We start from the raw sequence: 26835 nt of genomic DNA, 5'->3' as shown, positions 1-26835 counted from the left end.
TCAAATTGCACCAGTTAATAAAGTTCTTCTGATTTCCAATAGCCGTAATAGAACAGACTGATAAAAACCCTTCACAAACAAAACATTTACTGTAGCATTAATAAAATACCCAGGAATGAAGCGCTGAACACAAAGTACAAACAAGACTAAGCTGCACAATCTTTTGACAAGGAAAACAAGAAATAGATGAATGATTTTAAGATCCTGATTCATGAACAGAAGTTTTGTACCCTTAAAGGCAGAATCAATGATGAGCGTATATACAAGCTCCCGAGGGAGAAGAGACGGAACGCAGAAAGAACACTTTTCGGGAATGATCTCCGGCATCACAAATGCTTTTTTCCTATTTTACAAAAGGCCGTTTCAATGTGTAGCAATCAAAAACAAGTCAACAAACCCTCTTACTCATGTACATCTGGGGAAAAGAGCTTGCCTGATTTAACTCCCCTGCAGAAGCCTAAGAATTAGGATTTGCTTCCTGTTAAGTTACCCTGCCATGTCAGATTCTGTTAACTAATGTTTTCTGAAAATTAACAGGATTTCCAAATGGTCCTTTAGTGGCTCTTTTCTCTTAAGAGAAGTAGCATGGCGTGGTGGATAGAGCATGGGCCTGGGGGTCAGAAGACAGTGCGTTCTAATCCCTGCTCTGCCACTTTGTCTACTGTGTGACCTTGGGTAAGTCACTTCACTTCTCTGTGCCTCAGTTACATCATCTGTAAAATGAGGATTCAGACTGTGAGCTCCACGTAGGACAGGGATTGTGTCCAACCCGATCTCCTTGTACCCACTCCAGTGCTTAGTTCAGTGCCTGGCACACAGTAAGCGCTTAACAAAAACCATTATTACTATTATTATTACCTAGAACTTGATCAATCACCTTTCAATCAAATCAGTTATTAGACGAAGTTACAATCCTCCAGACAGCCATCACGGACAGTGGTTCAACTGGGGCAACTGACAGGGTGGATTTTTCCTACAAAGTGCTAGATAATTCCAGCATTTCCAACAGTCCATTATCTTGTTGAACGGTTCAACCTTCTCCATTTTACCTTTTCTCACAGGAGACGCTGTCGATATCCATGCTCTGGGACCGCGACAGAGACTGCGACTGGGTTTCAAGGCTGTTTGAGGGCGAGCTGCTGAGCGAACTGACTCCTTCACTGCTCTGGCTTCGATGGGCTACTCCTAAGTGAACACACAGAAAACAGTTATTTCCCAGAGTTAGAAAAGAAAGGCACGCTGCGTGAGCCAGCCAAGCTTTCTTCCATGAAAAAGTGGCTGTATCGTATTACGGTTGTATCATGGGGTATGTTTTCCCATAAACGTACATTTGATCTGTTAGGAGTCATTCCAGAATAGTAATTTGAAATTCCTTCACAAGCTATATACTGGAACATGTCTAAAATACTGTTTAAATCTTTATTACAATCAAACCACATCACCACAATATTAAACAAATGAGGAGTTGGAATATGAGTGCAAGCCTCGGCAAGAAACTACAATAGTACAAGCGTGTACTGACTGTGTTAGTGGTCTCTCCATTTAAGTCGGGCAAACTCTTCACTAAGCTTAAACCATAGTCTCCTCTTCTTCTTAAAGCACACTGTGGCAACCAAGTGCCTTCTGAGTGCCTTAAAACTCTGCTCTCCAACTGGTTCTTTTTACTTCAATCGTAATTAAAAATTCCCCTGCTTTCTCATAAACTGATCCTAGCTTTTTCAACCAAAGATTTTTTTCTCATGGTAGAGAAGCCCTAACTTCATTGAACCCCATGTGGGACAGGTACTGTGTCTGACCCCATCTGCTTGTATCCACCCCAGTGCTTAATTCAGTGCAGGGCATATAGTAAGTGCTTAAATACCACCATTATTATTCATTCAATCATAGTTATTAAACCCTTACTGTTTGCAAAGCACTGTACTGAGTACAATATAACAATAAACAGACACATTCCCTGCCCACAATGAGCAGCTTGCACTGGACAACCAAGGTTTGATGAAGTGTGATTCCTATGAATGAGTGCAATACACAAATTGAAATCTGCATCCTCCATTTCCCAATTAAGTTGCCTCTCCAGTTGACTTCTTTGGTTATCTGCACAGAGGTCTGTTCGACGCTTTGAAAATCTAATATTCTGGGCAGAACTTCCCCCGAGATCCATTCATTAATCACTGCTTCATCTCATTGCAGGTGCAGAGGAGGTGGGAAGGCACTTACCAACCTGTGGTGCCCAGTCAGAATATATAGTTGTATAAGTTTGTATCTTAAGGTTCATTGCAACATGGAATAAAGCATCCATCTAAACCACGGCAATTGTATCCTTGAGGTGAATCATAGGGTGGTAACAGGTCATTTACTTGATTGTAATTGAGAATAAGGAACTGTCCCCAACCCCAGCTGCTTTGATTTGAATCATTATGGAATTCAGCCTTTAAAGAATATCTCACCCATCGATATACTCAGCTGAAGTAAACATTAATATCCTTGCTTTCCAGAAAAAGTATTCACTCACTCAATCGCATTTAGTAAGCACTTACTGTATGAAAACCACTGTACTCATTCCTTGGGAGAGTAAAATATAACAATACACACATACATTTCCTGCTCACATCAAGCTTACAGTCTAGAGTAGCAGCAACGACAATGACTTTAATTCACCTAGATCCCTTTATCCAAGGAGCTCAAAGCCCTTAACAAAGAGCACACTCCTAAAATCCCCTGGCAGTTCCTCCAACCGGGAAATCAGGGCCTCCAAGGGAATCGGGAGGGAATTCCAGGGACATCCCAGGGCAGACACTGCACAGAGGCCGCAGAAGGCTTAGTAGGTGTTTGATATTAGAAGCAACAAACTACCAGCTGTATAGCAAAGGTTAAGCCAACTTCCTGCATTTTCTGGGCCCATCTCCTACCCTCCACCCTACCCAGCTGTAGAGAAGCTGTGACACCAAAAGATAACAAAATGCTGACTTTTGGGGGAGGGAGTGAGGAGAGAAGGGAGGAAGGATTAAAAAAAAATGAATGGTATTTGAGCACTTATAGTTTACAGTACTGTACTAAGCACTTAAAGCACCTTAAGGAAAAGGGGAAAAGAATGCAGGGTATGGGAAGTCTGGAATGAAACCATTGAGTAGGTCAGGTAATGCATCGGACTCATAACACGATTGTTATGAAAACTGTTTCTTACGTCAAAACACTGGCACACTGGCGAGACCCTATTTTCTCATAGGAGCACTCTTATAAATAAGGGGACTGGTTCCTGAATCAAGGCTGGATACCCTATTTTTAACCCAAATTGTGTGCTCAATTATAGATGAGTAATACGGCTCCCTTCATTTACCTACCTTGAGTCAGAGAGACTCCACAATAAAATAGGCTGCTCTGACTTCACTGCAAGTTAATGGACATGTTACCCTTCCCAATGACTCCACCTCAAGATTTAGTAACCGCCCCCCACCACTCCTAATGCGCCTTTTAAAATAGTTCCCCAACGGCTCCCTTGGCTGGAGCCAAAACTGGAACGGAGAAGCAGCAAAGCCTAGTGGACAGAGCACAGCCCTGGGAGTCAGAAAGACCTGGGCTCTAATCGCAGCTCCATCACTTGTCTGCTGTATGACCTTGGGCAAGTCACTTCACTTCCCTGTGCCTCAGTTACTTCATCAGGGACTGTGTCCAACCTGATGAGCTTGTATCTACCTCAGTGTTTAGCACAGTGCCTGGCACATAGACAGTGCTTAATACCATAAAAAACCACCCTGTGTAAGCTGAGTAAAAACTTAGCAATATTAAGCACTTAGTACAGTGCTCTGCACACAGTAAGCGCTCAATAAATATGATTGAATGAATGGTATAAATGCCATTTTGCATAGCATGAACAATCCAAAGGACTATATACCAAATATCATTTTTAGGCAGATTAAACTAAAGAATAGAGAGATTAAACAGCTTGTCAAAAGTCACCCAGGAATGTTTGTACAATCGGGTCTCCCAATACCCAATTTAGCATTCTTTCCAGAAGACTATTTGGCCTCTTAGCCTACCCTTCACACCTAGCCAACTGAAAGGCTGTTGTTATAAGAAAAACTAGAGGAGGTAGGATAAACACTAGAAAATTGCCCAGGAAATACTTAGTGTAAGAATGAGAAACAGCATGGCCTAGTGGAAAGCACGTGGGCTTGGGAATCAGAGGGCCTGGGTTCAAATACCAGCTCAGCCATTTGCCACTGGGCAAGTCGCTTCATTTTTTTTTTCTGTGCCTTAGTTTCCTCAACTGTAAAACGGGGATTCGGAAACCTGTTCTCCTTCCTTACTCTGCGAGCCCCAAATGGAACAGGGACTCTGTCTGACCTGATTAATCCGAATCTACCCTAGCCCTTAATATAATGGCTGACACACAGTTAGTGCTTAATAAGTGCCATTATTATTAATTTTCCCACAATAGGAACTATGCCTCCCCAAATGACACATTGCAACTCTGTTATTAATATAAACATCCAACACTTCCAAAGGGGATTCATACAAAGAACATTCATTGTTCTTTTTCTTAAAGTTGAGGAGATGAATTTAACTACGCAAGTACTCCTTATCTGTCCCACATTTCCCTAGAGGATCTCAGAGAGCTTTAGAAATGCACCGGCTTCCCCATTTTACAAACACCAGTTGAATTCTCTGCACACTGGATAAAACATTAACCCTCATAACACCAGAGTTAAATTACTGTTTAGAAAGACTTTGATGTCCTCAGATGAAAGGAGATACTGAATTGCAAAGCAGTTTTTTCTACACCTGCAACAGGTGGCTGACCTGCCCGAGCTAAATTAAATAACTGCGGAATTATGCTTACTTGGGGGCAAAATACCCCAAGGCTACAAAACTCTGAAGGGAACTGATCAAAAAAACAAAAACAACCAAAAGGCAACCCAATCAATGATATTTATTGAGTGTGTACTATGTGCAGTACACTATACTACACATTTGGGCAATATTTATGCCATTAGGAAATGTGGCTCTCTCCGTAACTAGGTAGGCAAGGCCACAGTTTAAAATTTAACTGCTGGGGAAAAAAAATCAATAAGGAGGCATAAGGAACTTGATTGGGAGGGGTTTCATTGGGGATGAGGGGAGAGGTAAACACCCAAATGATCCAAATTCAGAAGGGGAATTTCCTGTGGGCAACTGTGTGTTTACGATGGGTTTTGGCAGAAGGTCAGATGTGAATTTAGCCCACCCAAACAGAATCCCAGGATAGTTGGGAAGCAGATCCGTTCCTCCCCTCCCTCTTCTATGGCCATCCTTATATCTGATTAACTTTAAAGCATTCCAACGCTACACCTCTGGTGGATGCACCAGATCAGAAACAAATTTACTGGGTAAGGAAATCAAAGATTTTTGTCCTCTAGCCCCTCCAACAATGCAGAAAGTGAAGACCAATCCACTTTCCAGAACAATGGCACACCAACAATTCCACACCAATCTATCCAGAACAATGTCACCAATACGTCAGCTTCAAATTGGTCTTTAAAACACCCTAGGTATGCTCATGAGTCTGTTTTGGCTAAAAAAATAAAATAAAGTAGTGTTAGCCCAGCATGTCTCCTAATAAAACATGAACACCAAACCAGGTGTGGCACAGTTTCAAAAACCCAAGTTCTATAATTGACAAACTAATTAGGGAGAGGGAATGCACAGAGAAGGCTACTAATTGAAAGGAAACAGGTGAAATTCACTACTAGAAAGTATTCTTTCAGGGATTAGAATGCATTGCCTGAATAGTATTAGGTTTCAAATGAAAAACAGAGAACCAGACCAACAGCCTATTTTTAAGTTACAGTCCTCAGCCTGTTCCAGAATTCTGACTTCAAACTGCCCAAGTTTGATCCATTTTTAGGATTTTAAAAAAAATCACTTTTTAAGGCCACCACTGAAGGTATTAAGGCAAGATAGTTTCACAATTCTGCCAATTTCAAACACCAGGCATCAGCTTTATTCTTTATTTAAAAAGAACTTCAGAATTTCAGAGCCAATTTGTTTCTCCAAGTGGAAAAAAAAATATATTTTGAGGGTTGATGTTTAAATTAAGGCTGAAAAAGAGGAGCTGCATCAGCGCTTAGAACAGTGCTCTGCACATAGTAAGAACTTAACAAATACCATTATTATTATCATTATTAAACCTGCCAAACAATGAGGTTTACATACACCTTATTGCTGTCACAGTGGGTGCTCATAAATATTGTCCTGGAAATTTAAGACCTTTTAGGAGGCAGAATTAGAACTCTGGTCCTTCTGTCTCCCAGGCCCATGCTCTAGCCACTAAGCCCCGCTGCTTGGGAGAGGACAACAAAAGCAGTACACAGGGCACCTGCCCTTCAGGAGTTTTACAACCTATCAGGGGAGACAGACACTGAAAATACATCACAGACAGGCCGAAGGAAGGAAAGCAGATGAGTTTGTGATAAAATAAGATGCTGTACATATATGTCCAAAACTGTTACCAGAGGTTGTGAGTGCTAAGGTGACGTGCCAGAGGGGCAGTCAGAGGATTGTGCTCCAGACCGCTCCACCAGATGGCCAGTTAATGACAGCATTTATTAAGCGCTTACTATGTGCAAGGCACTGTTCTAAGCGCTGGGGAGGTTATAAGGTGATGAGGTTGTCCCACGGGGGGCTCACAGCCTTAATAATAATAATGATAGCATTTATTAAGTGCTTACTATGTGCAAAGCACTGTTCTAAGCGCTGGGGAGGTTACAAGGTGATCAGGTTGTCCCATGGGGGGCTCGCAGTCTTAATCCCCATTTTACAGCTGAGGGAACTGAGGCACAGAGAAGTTAAGTGACTTGCCCAAACCAACAGTTCTAGACTGTGAGCCCACTGTTGGGTAGGGACTGTCTCTATATGTTGCCAACTTGTACTTCCCAAGCGCTTAGTCCAGTGCTCTGCACACAGTAAGCGCTCAATAAATACGATTGATTGCCCAAAGTCACACAGCTGGCAATTGGTAGAGTCGGGATTTGAACCCATGACCTCTGACTCCAAAGCCCGGGCTCTTTCCACTAAGCCACGCTGCTTCTCTAACAGTTGACTCCTGTGGGTACCCGCCGCCCTCCCAAGCGGCTCTTTGGGTCCTTGGCCTCCCCTTCCTCCTCCAGACCGCCTCGCTGCCTCCCCGGAATCCTGCACCAAGTCTCCTGTGCCTCACTGAGGAACCGCCATCCCAACCTGTCTTCCACCGTGCCGGCAAGATAGAAAAAGCAGGCCCAGTATGGTCCCACCTCCACTATAACTCCGGAGGACTGTGGCTGGGGATTCGGAGTAACAGGGAGCCTCAAATTCTGCTGCTCCAGCTACCGGGAAGCAGCACGGCCTAGCGACAAGATCACGGGCCTGGGAATCAGAGGACCCCTCGATTCTAATTCCGGCTCTGCCAACTGTCTGCTGCGTGACCTTGGACAAAGCATTTCACTTCTTTGATCCTCAATTGCCTCATCTGGTAAAGGGGGATTGAAAGAACAGTCTCACTGGAGTGAAGAGGGCAGACATTGGATGGTAAAGGGTCAACAAGGGAGTTAGAGGAGAGGAAGTGTAGACAGCGAGAGTATGCAGTCAGGTCAAGGAATCTGTACGGGAATGGAAGGAAGGCCCTACTGAGAGCGCACCTCCTCCAGGAGGCCTTCCCAGACTGAGCCCCCTCCTTCCTCTCCCCCTCCCCATCCCCCTGGCCCTATCTCCTTCCCCTCCCCACAGCACCTGTATGTGTTTGTGCACATTTATTACTCTATTTTACCCACTGTTGGGTAGGGACTGTCTCTATATGTTGCCAACTTGCACTTCCCAAGCGCTTAGTACAGTGCTCTGCACACAGTAAGCGCTCAATAAATATGATTGATTGATTGTACATATTTACTATTCTATTTATTTTGTTAATGATGTGCATCTAGCTTTACTTCTATTTATTCTGATGACTTGACACCTGTCTACATGCTTTGTTTTGTTGTCTGTCTCCCCCTTCTAGGCTGTGAGCCCGTTGTTGGGTAGGGACCGTCTCTATATGTTGCCAACTTGTACTTCCCAAGTGCTTAGTACAGTGTTCTGCACACAGTAAGCGCTCAATAAATATGACTGAATGAGTGAATGAGATGGGGTGACAGGTAAAGTCAGCAGTGGGATCCAGAGAGGGTTTTTTTTGTTGTTGTTATTGTTGTTGTTTTGTTGTTAGGACAGTGGAGAGATGGTATGTTTGAAGGTGGGGGAAGGAGTCATCGGTTGAAGGTGGCAGTGTTTTTAGATGATGGGTTAGAGGCACAAATGAAAGGGGGACTTTTTTTGAATAGTATGTGCCAAACACTGTAGTAAGCACTGCGGTGAATAAAAGCTACTCAGGTGGGCATAGTCCATGTCCCACATGGGGCTCACAGTCTTAATCCTCATTTTATTATTATTATTAGGAATAATGATAACAATGGTATTTGTTAGGTGCTTACTAGGTGGCAGGCACTATCACTAGGGTAGATACAGGAAAATTGGGTTGGACCCAGTCCCTGTCCCATATCGGGCTCACAGTCTTAATCCCCATTTTACAGATGACGGAACTGAGGCGCAGAGAAGTTAAGCGACTTGCCCAAGGTCATAAAGACAAGAGGCAGAGCCCGGATTAGAACCCAAGACCTCTGAATCCCAGGCCCATGCTCTAAGCATTAGGCCAAAGCAGGTAGAAGACCTATTCTTGACAGTCGAGAAGGATGAGTGCGTGGATGTGGCCTTCCCAAACTAAGCCCTCCTTTCCTCTTCTCCCACTTCCTTCTGTGTCGCTCTAACTTGCTCCCTTGGTTCTTCCCCCTTCCCAGCCCCAAAGCACTCGTGTACATATCTGTAACATTAATTTGTATTAATGTCTGTCTCCCTGCCTCTAGACTGTAAACTCATTGTGGGCAGGGAATGTTTCTGTTTATTGTTGTACTGTATTCTCCCAAACGCTTAGTACAGTCCCCTGCACACAGTAAGCACTCAATGAATAGGAATGAATGAATGAATGGAGCGGTCAGGGGAGACTTTGAAGCCACTAGGAATGAGTTCCCTAATGTGAGCTGCTGACAGGCAGAAACAAAAGGATTGAGAAAAGAAGAGCAAGCATGAGGAGAGGGGAGAGGGGAGGGAAGAGAAGTGTTTAAAGTGGCCGGTCCTGAAAAACCTGTTCAACATCTATTAGCTGGAGGATTATGGCCTCCACATTAAGGCCCCAAAGAAAGCTATGTGATTGAACACATGTCAAAATGTTCCTAGGACATACACAAAGGAGTTGGAGTTAAAAAAAAAAACCTCCTTATACCCTTAGGGAATACAAACTCTTAAAATTCTTGCTTCATCTTTGGTTACTGAATGCCTACTTTATGTAGAGCACTCCATCTTTTCTCCTCCACCACCACCGCCCCACCCACAGAACTTCACATGCAGCAACCCTGTTCGAACATGTCCAGACCATCTCCTTCCAGACGGAAAGATCATCACAACATATGGCAAGGAGGGGGTGGCTCATACCCATTTCACATTAGGGGCCTGAGACAGAGTAGCTAAAAATCATTTCCACGGTAACTAAAAATTAGACAAAACGAGCACCCCAATGAATTCTTCCTACTCCTAGGATTAGGATTAGACCACACACTTGTCATGAACCAGGGACGTCGGGTATTCAACTTCCGATGGGCTGGATTCATCCTCTAATTCAAATGACACTCGGGTATTCAACTTCCGATGGGCTGGATTCATCCTCTAATTCAAATGGCACTAGAAGCGTTTCGACACCATCAAGGTCTGAATAGCCCAACCCAACATCCTGTTTCAGTAACCAGAGAGTCCCAGTGTTTTAAAGACAACTATGAATGCTCAAAGCAAGCATGCAAGTCATACCTGCCGCAATTTACATAGTTTAAGGGTTGTGAATAAAAGCGAGGGAATGTGTTAAATGTAGGCTAGCAATCTCTGGGCTGTGGGTGATAATTAGTGTCATTTCTGACAGAGTTCTCAGCCAAAATGGCATTTGCTATAAAAAGATGAGGAGCTAGAACTTTGGATCCTTGAAAGCAACTGATTTTGATGCAACGCCTTTCAATTAACGGGCAGTACCGGGGTTCCTGAAACTAAGGAACAAAATGCAGGGGATGAGAACACAGGGCAATAAGGAGAGCTGCTTATTCAATAACTGGTTTATGTTCTGCAGGAAAGAACGCAAAGCATTCAATCTTTATAGTGATAACGAACGCAAAGACAAAGATTATCGATAACCAAAGCACTCGGGAGAGGCAGCATGGCCTAGCAGTAACAGCACCAGCCTGGGAGTCGGAGCACCTGGGTTCTAATCCCGGCTCTGCCACTTGTCTGCTGAGTGACCTTGGGCACACATGGAATCATAGTTAACTTCTCCGTGCCTCAGTTCCCTCATCTGAAAAATGGGGATTCAACACACTTTCTTCCTCCTACTTCTGTGAGCCTCACGTGGGACCTGATTATTCTGTACAATTACAAAATGAATACAGTACTGGCTAAGTGCTTCCTATGAGCCAAACGCTGTACTAAGCACTGGGGTAAATATATGATAATCAAGTTGAACGTAGTCCCTGTCTCTCACGGGGCTCACAGTGTAAGTAGGAGGGAGTAGGACTTAATTCCCATTTTACATATGAGGTAACAGGTTCAAAGAACTTGCCCGAAGTTACAAAGCGGACAAGTTGGCAGAGCTGGGATTAGAACCCAGGTCCTCTGACTCCCTGGGCTCTTTCAACTAGGCCAAGCTGCTAGCCCGTTGTTGGGTAGGGACCGTCTCTATCTGTTGCCGACTTGTACTTCCCAAGCGCTTAGTACGGTGCTCTGCACCCAGTAAGCGCTCAATAAATACAATGGAATGAATGAATGACCCCAATGCAGTGCCTAGTACAGTGCTTGACACGTAGTACATGCTAAATACAATGATAATTTTATACCCAGCTCTCGCTATAACTAGAACATTAATTTTACCTCTAGGTGAACCCAAGAACAAGCATTATAACCTCCCACCTTCATCTCAATAATAGAATCTCTACATGAGGTCGGAAAGCAATAGGATCTAGTACTATCCTGAATTCCCCTAATTTAAAGGTAAGAAAAACCTTCCAAGGACAGTTTTTCTCCTTGGTTGTACCCCCGGCCCTAACCCAGTGAATTACATCCTTCTGCAGGGATTTCAGCTACCTGTACCTATACCTCAGTTAAATATTTAAATCGACATCTACCCTAGGGCTATTTTCTCAACCTCATTTCACCTGAATATTTGATCGAATCTACTCAAAAAAATTCAGACGTTCTGGCAACTGGGCCTTCAATGTAGCTTCTATGAGTATAAAGTAACTTTATTCCTGAGTTTATTTAGTAAAAATGGGCCATCTCAATAGATTAATCAATCAGTGGCATCTATTTAGCCCTTACTGTGTGTGGAGCACCATACTAGGCACTTAGAAAAAAATACAGCAGAGATGACATACATGGCTTGACAGCCTACCCTTGGGGAGACAGACATTAAAATACATTTCTGATACGGGAAATTGAAGAGTGTTAAGGACATTTACGTAACTGTTGTGGGTGAATCCAAATTCATCATGTCTCTGACAGCTAATTCAGTTCCAAATTCAAGGAAGTGAATAAAATTAATTCTCTCATCATTAAAGATATGTGCAGGTCTAAGGGGGCACACCATTGCCCTCTGGGGATCCTCTCGATTCATAAGGTGTCCTTAAAATACCTATGATAATCTTTGTTCGGGAAATGGCTTTAACAAAAATTTCAGCCAGATTCATAATGAGGGGGTATTTTCCCAAAATCTAAAAATAATGTTAAGTCAATGTAAAACCTGAAGGCTGAATAATGAGTATAATCACTTAACAAGCCCTTTACCCCATTTTTATTTTTTTTAGCAAAAAGGTCATTTAGGAAAAAAAACAGATTAACTTGTCTCATCTCAACACTGAGAAAGGTAGAGCCTTAAAAGTATCTTCACATGAAAGAATAACAGGGAAATACTTGTGGTGGAATCTCTTTTCTGGGATCCTCTCGATTCATAAGGTGTCCTTAAAATACCTATGATAATCTTTGTTCGGGAAATGGTTTTAACAAAAATTTCGGCCAGATGCAAAATGAGGAGGTATTTTCCCAAAATCTAAAAATAATGTTAAGTCAACGTAAAACCTGAAGGCTGAATAATGAGTATAATCACTTAACAAGCCCTCCACCCATTTTAATTTTTTTTAGCAAAAAGGTCATTTAGGAAAAAAAAAACAGATTAACTTGTCTCATCTCAACACTGAGAAAAGTAGAGCCTTAAAAGTATCTTCACATGAAAGAATAACAGGGAAATACTTGTGGTGGAATCTCTTTTCTTTTAGTAAACTGAAAGACTGTGGTCTGTAAAGTCTGAGGGAAGGGATTGGGTCTACCTACTTTTTTGTACTCTCCCAAGCTCTCAATAAAGGCTCTGCACACAATAACCACTCAAACTTCAGAGTCTGAGGAAAATTATTCTACAAATACAGGGTATTTTCCTTATATTTTATTGATGGAAGTATCAATGGCGCTAGACAACTTACTGTGTACAGAGAGAGCACTGTACTAAGCTCCTGAGAGAATCACAACATGACAGAAGGGGTAGGCATGATCCCTGCCCAAAAGGAGGTTAAGTCTAGATGGGGAGATGGACATTAAAATAAATGACAGATAGGGGAAATGGCAAGAGTATAAAGATCTGTACATAGGTTCTGTGATGATGATGGCATCTGTTAAGTGCTTATTATGTGCCAAACACTGTTCTAAGCACTGGGGGGGATTCAAGGTGATCAGGTTGTCCCACGTGGGGCTCACAGTCATCATCCCCATTTTACAGATGAGATAACTCAGGCTCCGAGAAGTTAAGTGACTTGCCCAAGGTCACAAGCAGAAAAGCGGCGGAGTCGGAATTCAAACCCACGACCTCTGATTTCAAAGCCCATGCTCTTTCCACTGAGCCATGCTGCTGGGCAAATACCAATGTAATAATAATAATTATTATTATTATTATGGTACTTGTTAAGGGTTTACTTTAGGCCAGGCACTATACTAAGCCCTGGATACAAGCAAATTGGGTTGGTCACAGTCCCTGTCCCACATAGGCTCACGGTCTCAATCCCCATTTTACAGATGAGGTAACCCAGTCACAGAGAAGTGAAGTGATTTGTCCAAGGTCACACAGAGGACAAGGGGCAGAGCTGGGATTAGAACCCAAGACCTTTTAGACTGTGAGCCCACTTTTAGACTGTGAGCCCACTTTTAGACTGTGAGCCCACTGTCGGGTAGGGACTGTCTCTATATGTTGCCAACTTGTACTTCCTAAGCGCTTAGTACAGGGCTCTGCACACAGTAAGCGCTCAATAAGTACGATTGATGATGATGATGACCTTCTGATTCCCAGGCTCACGCTCTATCCACTACACCATGCTCCATTGAGGTGATGCAGCAGGGAGGGTGACCGTGCCTTTTTTCAATCATGTCCACTACAGATGCCAACTGTCCATTTTGAGTGCAGGGGCATAAAGAGGTTGGGTTTCAAATGGCTAGCAGATAAAAATCCACCATTTGGGGGGGCGGTTTTCAGCCTTAACTTCTTTTCACACAGTAAGCACTCAATAAATACCACTGACTGATTTAGTGACTACCTGGAAACTCTCTGCGGTTACCTGAGAGCTGGGATGAACAAACCCAGGAGCCCAGTTCACTACTCTGGGTCTCAGTTACATTATCTGTAAAATGGATATTAAGACTGTGAGTCCCATGCGTACTTTCCAACTTGTACTTCCCAAGCGCTTAGTACAGTGCTCTGCACACAGTAAGCGCTCAATAAATGACTGAATGAATGAATGAATGAATGAAAATGCTGTGGGGGTGAATACCCCCTGTTGCCCCAGTGGAGTGGGCACCCGTGTCTCCCCCTTCTAGACTGTGAGCCCGTTTTTGGGTAGGGACCGTCTTTATATGTTGCCAACTTGTACTTCCCAAGCGCTTAGTACAGTACTCTGCACACAGTAAGTGCTCAATAAATACGACTGAATGAATGAATGAATGAATAGGAGATGTAGCGTGGCTTAGTGGAAAGAGCACAGGCTTGGGAGTAGGAGGACATGGGCTCTAATCCCAGCTCCGCCACTCGTCTGCTGTGTGATCTTGGGCAAGCCACTTAACTTCTCTGTGCCTCAGTTACCTCATCCGTAAAATGGGGATAAAGACCGTGCGCCCCATGTGGGACAACCTGGTTACCTTGTATTTACCCCAGTGCTTAGATAATGCTGTGCATATTGCTATAATTCTATTTATTCTGATGGTTTTGACACCTGTCTACATGTTTTGTTTTGCTGTCTGTCTCCTCCACGTCTAGACTGTGAGCCCGCTGTTGGGTAGGGACCGTCTCTATATGTTGCCGATTTGTACTTCCCAAGCGCTTAGTCCAGTGCTCTGCACACAGTAAGCGCTCAATAAATACGACAATGAATGAATGAAAGAATGCTTGGCACATAGTAAGTGCTTAACAAATTCCATAATAATTACTATTATTATTATGACCCTGGAGATGGGAGCCGCCCATGTCTCAGCCCTCAGAGAAGCAGCGTGGCTCAGTGGAAAGAGCTCGGGCTTTGGAGTCAGAGGTCCTGGGTTCGAATCCCGACTCCGCCACATGTCTGCTGTGTGACCTTGGGCAAGTCACTGAACTTCTCTGAGCCTCAGTTCCCTCATCTGCAAAATGGGGGTTAAGACTGTGAGCCCCACGTGGGACAACTTGATCACCTTGTATCCCACCCCAGCGCTTAGAACAGTGCTCTGCACGTAGTAAGTGCTTAACAAATGCCATTATTATTATTATTATTATTATTATTATTATTATTATTATTATGTCTGTTGGAGGGATGAAGAGGTGAGGACTGGGACATTCATCAATGACTTTGGGTGGTTATTTTATCTATTTAGCTCTGTGGATTTTAACTGAATGACTGAAAAGGCGGGGGAAAAAACACTATTCAAAACATTTTCCTAGTACAAAAGTCTACAAGGCACCCATAACCAGGTCCTTTCCTTGGGACCCTGGCCTCTTAGGAAGGGTGATGCTCACACTTGTGATATAATCACGTAGAGTGAAACCTTGAATCTCAGTTGGGGAATCTTAACAACTAAAGAACAGTGTCTTGGAAGAGGTGGTCCAGCTAGAATTTGGTAAAGGAATAAAGTACCGCTGTGCCAAGAATCAGCTAGATTATGCCGGGAGGATGCAAGCAGGTCCAGCGGAATGCTTTTAGAAATAGGACTTGTCATGAAGCAGAGAAGCAGTGTGGCTTAGTGGCTAGAGCATGGGTCTGTGACTCAGAGGGACCTGGGTTCTAATCCCGGCTTTGCCACGTCTGCTGTGTGACCTTCGGCAAGTCACTTCACTTCTCTGTACCTTAGTTACCTCATCTGGAAAATGGGATTAAAGAGCGTGAACCCCACGAAGGTCAGGGGCTGTGTCCGACCTGATTAACCTGCATCTACCCCAGTGCTTAGAACAGTGCTTGGCATATGGTAAGCACTTAACAAGTACCATTATTACTATTATTATTATTCATAATAATAACCATCATGAAGCAGTATTGCTTAGTAGATATAGCACAATCCTGGGAGTCAGAAGGACCTGGGTTCTCATCCCAGCTCCACCACACATCTGCTGTGGGACCTTAAGCATGTCACTCAACTTCTCTGTGCCTCGGTTACCTCATATATAAAATGGGAATTAAGACTGGGCACCCCATGTGGGACATGGACTGTGTCCAACCTGATTAACTTGTATCTGCCCCAACGTCATTAACAGGGCTTGACACATAGTAAGCACTTAACAAATGCCATTATTATTATTTTCCCATCGCGACTCATGTCTTCCCACCACATCATCCTCTGCTACCAGGCATCCTCCTCTACTCGGCTACGTTGCTTCCCCAGGATCTCGCTCCAGCTTTCCTCCACATCTCCGAGCAACCTCCATCCCGACCTTCCTGGCACTATCCCCGCGGGAAGGGAAAGAAGAAAGCACGTCATCTCCACAAAACCTCGGGAAGACTGTGGCCACTGCTGCTGTAGCGGTCACCGCGATGGCTTTTCTGGCTTTTGGACTCAGCCACGAGGCGTCTGAAGTTCTGCTCCTTTAACCATAATGCCCAGCAGATTTTTTTTGTTTCTACGTTGTGTACCATCCATGTCTTTATGTTGTCTTAAGGTCTTGTTTCATCTCTCAATCAATCAATCATATTTATTGAGCATTTACTGTGTGCAGAGCACTGTACTAAGCACTTAATCTAATCTCCCTAATCTCTCTGTACTAATCTAACCTGTACTAATCTCTCCTTACCTGCCTGTTGCCAGTCCCCACTCCCCCAGTTATATTTTCAGATTGTGAGCCTTCTGAGGGTCAGGTATCATGTCTAATACCCATCTGTGTATTCTGATTACTTAGTACAATGTAGATAGTAAGTGCTTAATAAATATTATTACTGCGGAAAAAAAATGGCTACAAGTTTTCTTAAAATATTCTTTTTAAGTATCCTTTTATCAAAGGAAAAAAAAACCAGGCACATCACTTTCAGAGACACATTACATATTTATGACTACACTGGATTCCTGAATTTTGAAAAACTACACTTTGATTCTATCTCCAGAATAAAATAAAAACTCAAGATTTTAAAACGCTATCATCTGAAGAAACTTGTTATTTTATCTTGAGTCCTATCAATAGCTTTTCAAAAGTAACTTTCATTCATTCATTCAATTGTATTTACTGAGTGCTTACTGTGTGCAGAGCACCGTACTAAGCGCTTGGGAGAATACAACAATAAACAGACACATTCCCTGCTCACAAGGAGCTTACAGTCTAGACAGGGGATGGCACACATTAATACAAATAAATAAATTACAGATATGTACATTAGTGCTGTGGGCTGGGAGGGGGGGAGAACAAAGGGAGCGAGTCAGGGCAATGCAGAAGAGAGTGGGAGGAGAAGAAAGGTGAGGTTTACTCTCTTGGAGGAGGTATATGCCCTCAATAAGGTTTTGAAGTGGAAGAGAGTAATTGTCTGTCGGTTTGAAGAGGAAGGGCCTTTCAGGACAAGGGAAGTATGTGGGCTAGGGGTGCAAGATAGGTGAGATGGAGACACAGTGAGATTAGCTTCCATTAGAGAAGCAAAATGTGCGGGCTGAGTTGTAGAAGGACACTAGCCAGGTGAGGTAAGAGGGGGCAAGGTGGTGGAGTGCTTTAAAAGCCAACGATGAAGAGTTTTTGTTTGATGCAGAGTTGGACTGGCAACCACTGGAGTTTTCTGAGGAACAGGGTGACCTGTCCTCAGCATTTTTGTAGCAAACTGTACAAACAAAACTTTAGCTAAAGCGTTCACAATCTGAATTACCCACATCTACCCATCCAACTGAAAAATTCTCTTCAAAGGCCTGGTTATCCATTACCTGATGAGCCTATTGGGGAGGTAGCTGGGGTCATGTTGTGGACGTTTAGGCCGAGACTGTGGGAAGGGCCCGGGGCTGGTACTGCGACAGGTGGTCCTGGTGGGTTCTCTCTCTGTGGAGAGGTAAGAGGGGTGGTAGGCTGTGAGGTCTGCCCACCAGCGAGTCGAGCGAGGCGCCTCCGGCGAATCTGAGGAGAGAGATTGAGAGATTAAAAAACTGAAATCCACAAATCATTGCGTTTATGTTTTCAAAGAGCAGAGCGCAACTCTGCCAAGGAACACTATTGCACTTGGAAAGAAAAGTGTTAAAACCTGTACAAAGTTTTCCTTCTGAGTTCCTGTAGCTTATTAGAGGCCACACAAGTTTAATATCATGCGCCAGATCCTATGTTGACAGGAAATGCGCTGCAGGGAAAAGGCACTACATTTGCTATGCAAATCATGGAAAAAATGATTTACTTGCCCTGTGAGGTCCTTTGGACCCCAAGACGCCATTTGGAAAGTTATTCTGTCACCCATCTAAACTGCCGGCCTAGGGTTCCAAATGATAGAAAACTCAAAAATAGCTCATCCAAAGACTTTTCTGAATTTCACAATTACTTCCGAACCAAGAAAAATGCAAGCAATACAATCTCCTGGGGGGAAAGCTAGCCCTTCAACTCAAAAAGAGAATCCGTAAGTGGGATGAATTCACGACCCCTGCACCCAGAGGCTACACAGTTGCCTTCTCCACTGTAAATGCAGCAAGGGCAAAATGAAGAGGGTGAGAACTGCAAAAGCAGCTAAATTGCTTGTCATACACTTCTGCATGATGGAAAGAGGAGAAAGTCGGGTTAAGTGGGCAGTTCTGCACCTTTATAAAGCTTTTAATGAAAAGGATTAAAAGAAAGGCACATGGGTAGCTCAATAAAACTGGCATTAACGGGATAAAGGGAACTCTGTTATCCTAAAAAAATGGGGGGGGGGGGGGAGGATTATGAAGCAAAATGATCACTTGATCATTGCTTCAGTGACAAAAATAAAACCTTCATTTTTTTTTTCTAGGCCAACAGTACTGAATCAAAAGTTCCATTTCCTCACTGGTTCCCGTAATTCCTCAGTTGTCAAAAGAATGCAGGAATCCAACAAAAGATACTGTATCAAAAGATTGTCTTAGCCATGTTATTACAGTCATTTAATGGCTGGCCAAACTCTCCAGCAGATAAGAGAGAGGAAAAGATAAAGTTAAACCAAAACCCAACTGCAGAGAAACATACAGACTCTTTTCAGTGATTCTTGTGTCCAGGCATGAAGTGGGTAGAGGGTTATGAGGACTAAATACTCTTGTTATGTTCAAATAAATCAAAAGGACAACTCTTAGCAAAGGTAACCTCCTCACCCTGCATTGGGAAGAAACTGTAAACTTGTTGAGGGCAGAAAATGTGTCTACCGTTCATTCATTCATTCAATCGCATTTATTGAGTGCTTACTGTGTGCAGAGCACTGTACTAAGCGCCAAAGAGAACAGCATAGATTAGTGGAATATATATCCATATACATATATACCCTGTATATATATGTATGTATATATATAGTAATAAATACGTACAAACATATACATATATACCCTGTATATGTATATGTATATATACCCTGTATATATGTATATGTTTGTACGTATTTATTACTCTATTTATTTATTTATTTTACTTGTACATATCTATTCTATTTATTTTATTTTGTTAGTATGTTTGGTTTTTTTTTTCCTCTGTCTCCCCCTTTTAGACTGTGAGCCCAATGCTGGGTAGGGACTGTCTCTATATGTTGCCAATTTGTACTTCCCAAGCGCTTAGTACAGTGCTCTGCACATAGTAAGCGCTCAATAAATATGATTGATTGATTGATTAGTGGAAAGAGAATGGGCCTGGGAGTTAGAGAAGCTGGGTCCTAATCTTCTTGTCTGCTGTGTGACCTTGGGTGAGTCACTTCGCTTCTCTGTGTCCCAGTTACCTCATCTGTAAAATGGGGATTAAGACTGTGAGCCCCAATCTAATTAGCCTGCATATACCCCAGCACATAGTACAGTGCCTGGCACATGGTAAACACTTAAATACCATTATCAACAATACCAAGTCTGTTATTTTGGACTCTCCCAAGCACTTAGTACAGTGCTCTGCACACAGAAGTGCTCAATTAATATAACTGATAGATTGGAAGGCAGGATATGGTTGTCACCCCAAGGCAACACAGAAGAGGGATGACAAACTAACACCACTGGCATTAACGAGCCCACTCAAAGACAAGGCTATTCGTGTTGACCCCCTAACCCACAGTAAGCACTGAAGACATCTAACCTAGCTATGTATATTGCTACAACCCACTGCTATTCGTCTTGAAACAAATTAGAACAAGAAAGCACACGTGGTTAATGAGTGATATTTGTAAAGATCATTTTTTGAAGAAAAGATTTTTCTTTTACAGCTCCCACATTTAAGAAAAAATATACCCTCAAATGCTTTTTCTCTTTGGCTGCCTTTCTACAGAGGTCTTCTAAATTTTCTTTAAGATGGTCACCTCCTCAAACTTCACATGTTACAGGAATGTAGGCTAATTTCATATGTTTTGATTTAGTCATAAATAATGCCAAGAAAAAGGAGTCCGCAAATTACGTAGCCACATTCCAAAATTAGAACACAAATTTAACCCTGTTGCAATTTAACATCTGCTGTAAATTTTCCGGCCAGATTCCTAAGGATACGGGCAAAAACATGCCTGTAGGTTGATTTTGCTCCAAACACTCCAAAATGTATATTGTCATGTGAAGCCAGCGTATTTCTTTAGAAGATAATGCAATTCTACCACCTGACAACTGGTTTTTTGGAGTAAAAGAAAAAGTTGCAATTGAATTCTTATCTAATTGGAGGGATTTTAAACAACTCCCCACCCCCCCATATTCTTCCCCTTTTTCTCTTTAAAAATAATAATAATAGTGGTATCAGTTAAGCTAGTCAATCATACTTATTGAGCGCTTACTGTGTGCAGAACACTCTATAAAGTGCCTGGAAGAGCATAATATAACAATAAACAGACGTGTTCCCCTTCCTCAAGGAATTTACAGTCTGGCGGGGGGACAGGATAAGCAGCAGAGCTTAGTTGAAAGAGCACGGGCCTGGGAATCAGGGGTCGTGGATTCTAATCCCCACTCCGCCACTTGTCAGCTGTGTGACTTTGGGCAAGTCACTTAACTTCTCTGGGCCTCAATTACCTCATCTGCAAAATAGGGATTAAGACTGTGAGCCCCACATGGGATAACCTGATTATCTGTGAGAGGAGTGCTTGGCACATAGTAAGCACTTAAATAACATCATTATTATTTTTACTTATTAAATAACAGTACATAAGTGCTGAGGGGCTGGGAAGGGGGATGAATAAAAGGGAACAAGTTCATTCATTCATTCATTCAACCGTATTGGGCGCTTACTGTGTGCAGAGCACTGTACTAAGCGCTTGTCACGGTGATACAGAAGTGAGTGGGAGAAGAGGAAGGGGGGGCTTACTCAGGGAAAGTCTCTTGGAGGAGATGTGCCTTCAGTAAGACTTTGGAAAAATATGGAACTCTTTCTGAATTTACATGTCAGGGTTTACTAAGTGCTAAAAACTGTATTAAGTGCTGGGGTAGATACAAGATAATCAAGTTGGACACAGTCCCTGTTCCACCTGGTGCTCACAGCCTAAGTAGAAGGGAGAACAGGTATTTTATCGCCATTTACAAATGAGAAAACTGAGGCAGAGAGAAAAGTCAAGTAACTTGCCCCAGGTCACACAGCAGACAAGTGAGAGAGCAGAGATTAGAAACCTGGTCTTCTAAGTCCCAGCCCCGAGCTCCTTCCACTAGGCCATTCTGTTTTTCTTAAAAAAAAAAAAAAATCAATCCTCTCGCCTCCATTCTGCCAAAAGGATTACTAATTTGTCCCTGGATTCATAAATCCTGCAAAGTATGATGTCACTGATGAGCTATTCTCAGAAACTGTGGAAGGCATCACACATCACAGACAAGGAAAATAGCTCTAACTTCTTACTTTTTTTCCCCACAAACCCAATTTCACTCAAAATGATAAAAGAAAGAATGCTTTAAGACCATACTGTTTCCAGCAGAAAGTTTAATCTGATCAGAAAATAGTAAGAATGGGGCATGACAGATATTTTATTAACACTTTTGCTACCATTAACAGACCTGTAAATTCTTTTCCTGGTAGCATAACTTTCAGCGGAGTAAACTGTAAAAAACTGTTCTGGTTTATCATTTTCCAAAGCTATCTTAACCTATTAGGCAAACAGAAGATAAAATTTCATGAACTAGAAATTTACCTGCTATACAATTTAAGCCTTACCAAAAAAGTTTAGGAGGAATAGTTAAAATTAACTACTGAGGTGTTTAACTAATGCTTAAGATTTACATCTCTTAATATGAAATATTATAACCTACCCTGGGTTTTTAAGACACATGGAATGGGGCAGGAAAGCATACAGGAAAATGATTGATTCAAATGAGCAGGGGAAGAAAAAAATGTTTGATTATCAAGAAAGGGGAAAAAAAAGACAATCTGTAATTAACCAAGAAAATACAGTATCTCAAGAAGCCATGGGTAATAGCCTCATCAATGGTATTTATTGAGTGCTTACTGTGGGCTGAGCACTGTACTAAGCACTCAAGAGAGGGGAAAAGAGCACTGTCCTGAGAGTCAGGGGACCTGGGTTCCAATCCCCGCTCTGCCAATTGCCCACTGTGTGACCTTGGGCACGTCACTTCACTTCTCTATGGCTCTGTTTCCTCATCTGTAAAATGGGGATGAAATACCTGTTCTCCCTCCTACTTAGGCTTTGAGTCCTATGTGGGTTAGGGACTGTGTCTAACCTGATTAACTTGTATCTACCCCAGATCTTAGAACAGTGCTTAATAATAATAATAACAACAACAATAATATTCTCTCCTATGAATCAACGCCTTAGTATGGCAGGAGAGTTTGCATACGCTGATGAAGCTCGGAACTACGCAGGTCTAAGCCAAAGCATCAAAGTCAATTCACCTGTGCTGGGCAGCACCAGCATGGGAAGGAGTCCAAGACAGATGATCAAGTGATCAAAACATTGTTCAAAGACAATGGCAGACAGTCAAGTTTTTTACTGCACAGAAGAATAATGATGGTATTTGTTAAGCGCTTACTATGTGCCAAGCACTGTTCTAAGCACACTTCCGTATCTTCACCAGGAAACCTCTACAGATACACATACCAGAATGACTTTATTGCAGAAGATGGGAAGTTCTGGAGAGGGTGTGTCCATGGAGTCACTATGGATCGGAAACGATTCGACAGCATTTGAATAATAATAATGGCATTTGTTAAGTGCTTACTATGTGCCAGGCATTGTACTAAGTGCTGGGGTAATTGGGTTGGTGATTGGTAACTGGGTAATTGGGTTGGATACAGTCCCTATCCCATATTGGGCTCAGAGTCTTAACCCCCTTTTTATAGATGAGGAAACTGAGGCCCAGAGAAGTGAAGTGACTCGCCCAAGGTCACTCAGCAGACAAATGGCGGAGCCAGGATTGGAAGCCGGGTCCTTCTGATTCCCATTCCCATGCCCTATCCACTAGGCCATGCTGCTTCCCTATGCCTGACACACAGAAAGCATTTAAACACAATATTTATAATTATTATTACAATATGACAGAGTTGGAAGACATGTTCCCTGACCATTCATTCATTCAATTGTATTTATTGAGTGCTTACTGTGTGCAGAGCACTGTACTAAGTACTTGGGAAGTACAAGTCGGCAACATATAGAGACGGTCCCTACCCAACAGCGGGCTCACAGTCTAGAAGAGGGAGACAGACAACAAAACAAAACGTGTAGACAGGTGTCAAAATCGTCAGAGCATATAGAATTATAGCTGTATGCACATCATTAACAAAATAAATAGTAAATATGTACAAGTCAAATAAATACAGTAATAAATCTGTACAAATACATACAAGTGCTGTGGGGAGGGGAAGGAGATAGGGCGGGGGGATGTGGAAGAGGAGAGGAAAAAAGTGGCTTACAGAATAAAGGGGGAATTAGATGTTAAAATAAATTAGAGATGTGTACAAAAGTGCTGTGGGGCTGAAGATGGAGTGAATAGCAAGCGCTTACAGGGTACAAACCCAAGTGCACAGGAGACGCAGAAGTAAGAGGGAGTAGGGGACATGAGAGCTTAGTCTGTGAAGGCCTTCTGGAGAAGATGTGATTTTAATAAGGCGGCTCCGGACTGTGTAACTAAGAGCAGTAGAAACTTCCTCTAGCAAATATCAAATATTTCACGTGCACCTGGAAAACAGATCTTGCTTTCACTGTTAGACAAATGACAGTATAATGCAGATTTGAAAATTCCAATAAATAACTAGAACATATGGCCTGGCCCAAACCAATTTTAAAGAAAGGTCAGAATATTTTCAGTGGCTTAAAATTGGTTTAGGCCAGGCCATATGTTCTAGTTATTTATTGGAATTTTCAAATCTGCATTATACTGTCATTTGTCTAACAGTGAAAGCAAGATCTAAAGTGCAAATATATTTGGAAATCTGTAGATTGGGATTAGAGAAGTGTATAAAAGAAAGAACTCTTCACTATTAAAAGTACTCAATGACCCAATCAAAATCTTCGGGTGAAAAAGCATGTGAAGTTTTTTGAAATGGTATGTATTTTAAGATTTTGAATGGCTCAGTTTCCTAATGGCCACAGTAAATTAAAAGGAGAGGTAATTGGCAATGTCCAATAAATTAATTGGAATTTTCCAGTTTTTTTTTTCCCCCACTACAAAAAGAAAACTGAATACGTAAAAGTTACACGTACAAAAGTGCAAGGGGAAGTAATGAGGGCAAAAGCACTGAGATGATAGAGGGAGGATATGACCTGGGGAGAAGAAAAACGGAAGAAAGCTTCCTGGAACAGATGGAAGGGTTTTGAAAATGGGGAGGGCTGTGGCCTGACGGATTTAAGGGGAGGGGGTCCGAGGCAGGAGGAGGTGCAACAGTTATGGGTCGGAGGCAGGAAAGTCGAGAATAAGGCACCGTCTGACGACGTTAGCCTGAAGACTGGAAGGAGAGCTGGAGCTTAGGGAAAGAACTCAGGGATTGTGTTCGATCTGATTATCCTGCATGCCTGGCACATAGTACCATAAATAAAGAATGGATTGGGGGGAGAGAAGAGAGGGAGAGAGAGAGCTGAGCAAGAGAGAAAATGGAAGTGCTGCGAGAGTGCCTTGTAGCATATGGCCACGGGTTTCTGTTTGATGCAAAGATGAATGGTGAAACCACTGTAATTTTTTGAGGAGTGGAGAGACAAGTGCAGGACGGCATTTTAGAAAGATGATCTGGGCAGCAGAGTGAAGTATAGCCTGGAGAGAGATGACAAGTGAGGAGGCAGACACAGTTGACAGGCTGGGCTAGGACAAAGACCTGAACTGGCTTGTGCCTGTAGGACTTTCAATAGAGAGGAAAGGGCGGATTAAGGATATGTCAAAGAAACAATAACTTGATTTAACAAGCGACTGGGTGTGAGAGCTGGAAAAGAACGAGGGAGCAAGGATAACGTCAAGTGGAATAACAATAATAATGATTTTGGTATTTGTTAAGCGCTTACTACATGCCAAGCACTGTTCTAAGCGATGGGGGAGATACAAGTTAATCAGTTTGTCCCACACGGGGCTCACGGTCTTAATCCCCATTTTCCAGATGAGGTGACTGAGGCACAGAGAAGTTAAGTGACTTGCCCCAAATCACACAGCTGATAAGTGGCAGAGCCGGGATTAGAACCCATGACCTCTGATTCCCAAGCCCATGCTCTTTCCACTGAGTCACACTGCTTCTCTAAAGCACTGGAAGCAGTGTGGCCTAGTGGATAGCGCACAGGCCCGGGAATCAGAAGGATCTGGGTTCCAATCCTAGCTCCGCCACTTTGCTGTGTGACCTTGAGCAAGTTATTTCAGTTCTCTGTGTCCCAATAACCTCATCTGGAAAATGGGGATTAAGACTGTGAGCCCCAAGTGGGACACGTATGGAATACATCCTGATTAGTTTGCATCTATCCCAGTGCTCAGTACAGTGCCTCGCACATAGTAAGCACTTAGATACAATTTTAAAAAGTGGGGGGGGGGGGGACACTTTGGAGACAGGGAGGATGTTGGCAGTGCTAAGATTAGGAGTTTAGCTTTGGAAATATTGACCAGGAGATGTTAGCAGGACATCCACATGAAGTCTCGCAGGCAAGAAGAAATGTGAGATTGAGCACAGAAGACATAAGGGCTAGTAAGATAGATCTGGGGATCATCCATATAAGAGGTAGAAGCCGAAAATGCAGGAGAAATGGTTATAGGCATATGTGTAGGGTCAGAAACAGAGTTCTTAGCAATGCACTCCAAATTTTAGGAGAACTGGGTACATATTAGCCACTACTGTCCCATTCATCCACAATGACAGGCAATGACGGACCATCGCCGAAGATGAAACTGGATTCTACATTGGAGGTGAGGAGAAAGATGGAAAGAAGACTTGGCGGAGCCATGTCATCTCATTATGACAGATCTGAATTGTACTTTCTTCTCTGCCTGCACCAGACACCTCCTGCCTTTTAGGGAGTTTCCATTGATTCATCTCAGCTCCAGAAACATTCAGCAAAACAGATTACAGAAATGAAGATAAGGACTGTCAACATTTGGTCAGAACTGAGCTCACACCAGAGATCTCAAGACTAAGTTTTGGTGGCCTTCATACTCTTTCCTTTCATCCTTCAGTTTGGGAGGACAACCTGCAGCTTTTCAAACAGTCCTAGAGGCTCTGACTATATTAAAAGAATTAGCCTTGCATATGTTCAGCAACGGACCATATCTCCAAGCACATCAAGGGATGTGTGAGGATTAGAGACCAAAGTAAACTGAGACCTCGGACCACTGAGCAACTGTTGTGCGAAAGCTCAACAACTAAAACTTATGAATGCTGAGTCTGGAGTAGCTGATCTATCCACCTGAAACATATTAAAGGCTGTATTATCCCTTTTCTATAAAAGTTGAGAAAAAGAGAGAGAGAGAGAGAGAGAGAGAGAGAGAGAGAGAGAGAGAAAATGTGTGTGTGTACAGAAATTTTTAAAAATTCCTCTTCCCACTTATCTTTCCCTAGTTTAGGTATATGTTCTCCAGCTGTTGTTTCTTTACACTTTCTGAGTAATGTGTGTTTTTCACTCCCCCTGATAACAAATGGATGCTGATATGCAGAAAAATGGTCCAGAAAAGGTAGAG

General features: G+C 42.7%; 1 protein-coding gene across 2 annotated transcripts in view; it reads right to left on the bottom strand.

Moving 5' to 3' along the window:
• The window catches only part of UBE4B (ubiquitination factor E4B), a 129655-nt gene that overhangs the window by 81433 nt on the left and 21387 nt on the right, over positions 1-26835 (bottom strand). For both annotated transcript variants that reach the window (XM_038746349.1, XM_038746348.1), the window contains exons 2-3: positions 17524-17710; positions 1050-1185 (exon numbers count right to left, since the gene is read on the bottom strand). In XM_038746349.1, the coding sequence (XP_038602277.1) occupies positions 1050-1185; positions 17524-17710 (323 nt within the window). The remainder of the gene's footprint in view (positions 1-1049; positions 1186-17523; positions 17711-26835) is intronic.

This window comes from Tachyglossus aculeatus, chromosome 5, assembly GCF_015852505.1.
Source record: "Tachyglossus aculeatus isolate mTacAcu1 chromosome 5, mTacAcu1.pri, whole genome shotgun sequence".
Classification (NCBI taxonomy): Eukaryota; Metazoa; Chordata; class Mammalia; order Monotremata; family Tachyglossidae; genus Tachyglossus; species Tachyglossus aculeatus.
The sequence above is the reverse complement of the archived record's forward strand: the minus strand, read 5'-3'. Positions and strand labels throughout refer to the sequence as shown.